The 1,421-nt window shown below is 38.2% G+C and overlaps 1 protein-coding gene across 1 annotated transcript in view; it reads left to right on the top strand.

Moving 5' to 3' along the window:
- The window catches only part of MUC19 (mucin 19, oligomeric), a 199,138-nt gene that overhangs the window by 164,939 nt on the left and 32,778 nt on the right, over positions 1 to 1,421 (top strand). Inside the window, 2 exon segments of the mRNA XM_011936117.1 lie at positions 138 to 191; positions 946 to 999. Coding sequence (XP_011791507.1) covers positions 138 to 191; positions 946 to 999 — 108 coding nt within the window.

The following is a 1,421-nucleotide window of genomic DNA, read 5'->3' as shown; positions in this document are numbered from 1 at the left end:
GAGCCAGCCAGCTGGTGAGACTCCACAGAATAATTTACTAGTAAAGTGCCTCCCGTGGCACTGTTATCAAGAACACTTCACTTTCCTCACAATGCTAATTCCTCTCACTTCATATTTTCCTACCTTTCCTCTCTAAGAAGCTATGACGTCCTTTAGAGGCACTGGGACCACAGGAAGTGGAATGAATACAGGTGAGCACACGAGCTTCCTAACCTGTCCGCTTTTCACTTAAAATAATAGCCATAGTAGTTAACACTTTCTAGCATGAACTATGTTCCAAGCACTACTCCACATTTTTCTCATTATTATTTCTTTTATCCCTCATCCCAAATTGTGAGGTAAGCACTATTGTTCTCACAGACTTTCCAGATGAGAAAAACCTATGGCTCAAAGATATTCACTAACTGAATGAAGATCACACAGCGAGCAAACAACAGATTTCAACTCAGGCACTCTGGCTTCAAAATCCATCCTCTTAACCATGATACTAAATCACCAGTACACTATACCGCTACACTCTTTTGTCACATCTTAACTCTTTTAGACTACTACAATTTCTACAATACCAATATTTTACCCAAATGAAAATTCAACAGGTAATCAGTCCTGCTTTGTTCCTTCTTCTAGGGGTATCAGGTAGCCAAATCACTAGCATTCCACTAGGTAAGTAAAGTACCTTTGTTTTCCTGACATTGAGTCCAGAAAAAGAGACATTCTCATTGAGACTCCACCACCACCTCACATTGCACCCTTCCCCCACCAAGTGTATAGTGAGAATGGAGCATTACATTTGCAAAATACAAAATAACTTTGGAACAAGCTGTCCCTGAAAATGTTTTTTTCTTGCATACTAAAGTATTCTGTAGTTGCCTCATTCTATTATAGAATGGGCTTTTATTATAAGAAAACAATCGATATAGTGGTACCCTTCCATTTTGTTTTTAGGTACTACTGGAGTGGTCTCTGGCAACACCATCTCACCTAGCAGTTTCAACACAGGTGAGTCAATGAGGAAACAGATGCTGTTTTTGTTGTTGTTGTTGTTGATGGGGGCTAACTCTGCAGCAATGGCACATTATGTCTTTTGATGATTTTCTGTTAGCCCTCACTACTTTCTTCCTTTTTATTCTCAGAAAATATAACTTCCATGGAAGGAAGCATAATCAATGAAAGTGGAATTGGCAAATATATATATATACACATACACACACACAAATAAATATATATATATACACACACATATATTAATATACATGAGAAAAAATGAGAAATGAGAAAAAATGACAAATGTATATATTATTTTTTTCTTGAGATAGTCTCACTCTTGAGATAGTCTCCAGCCCAGGCTGGAGTACGGTGGTTTGATCTCAGCCTACTGCAAATTCCACCTCCAGGGTTCAAGCAATTCTCTTAACTCGGCC

Source organism: Colobus angolensis, unplaced genomic scaffold, assembly GCF_000951035.1.
Source record: "Colobus angolensis palliatus isolate OR3802 unplaced genomic scaffold, Cang.pa_1.0 Scaffold150, whole genome shotgun sequence".
NCBI classification, from domain to species: domain Eukaryota; kingdom Metazoa; phylum Chordata; class Mammalia; order Primates; family Cercopithecidae; genus Colobus; species Colobus angolensis.
This window is presented reverse-complemented; position numbering and strand designations above follow the sequence as displayed.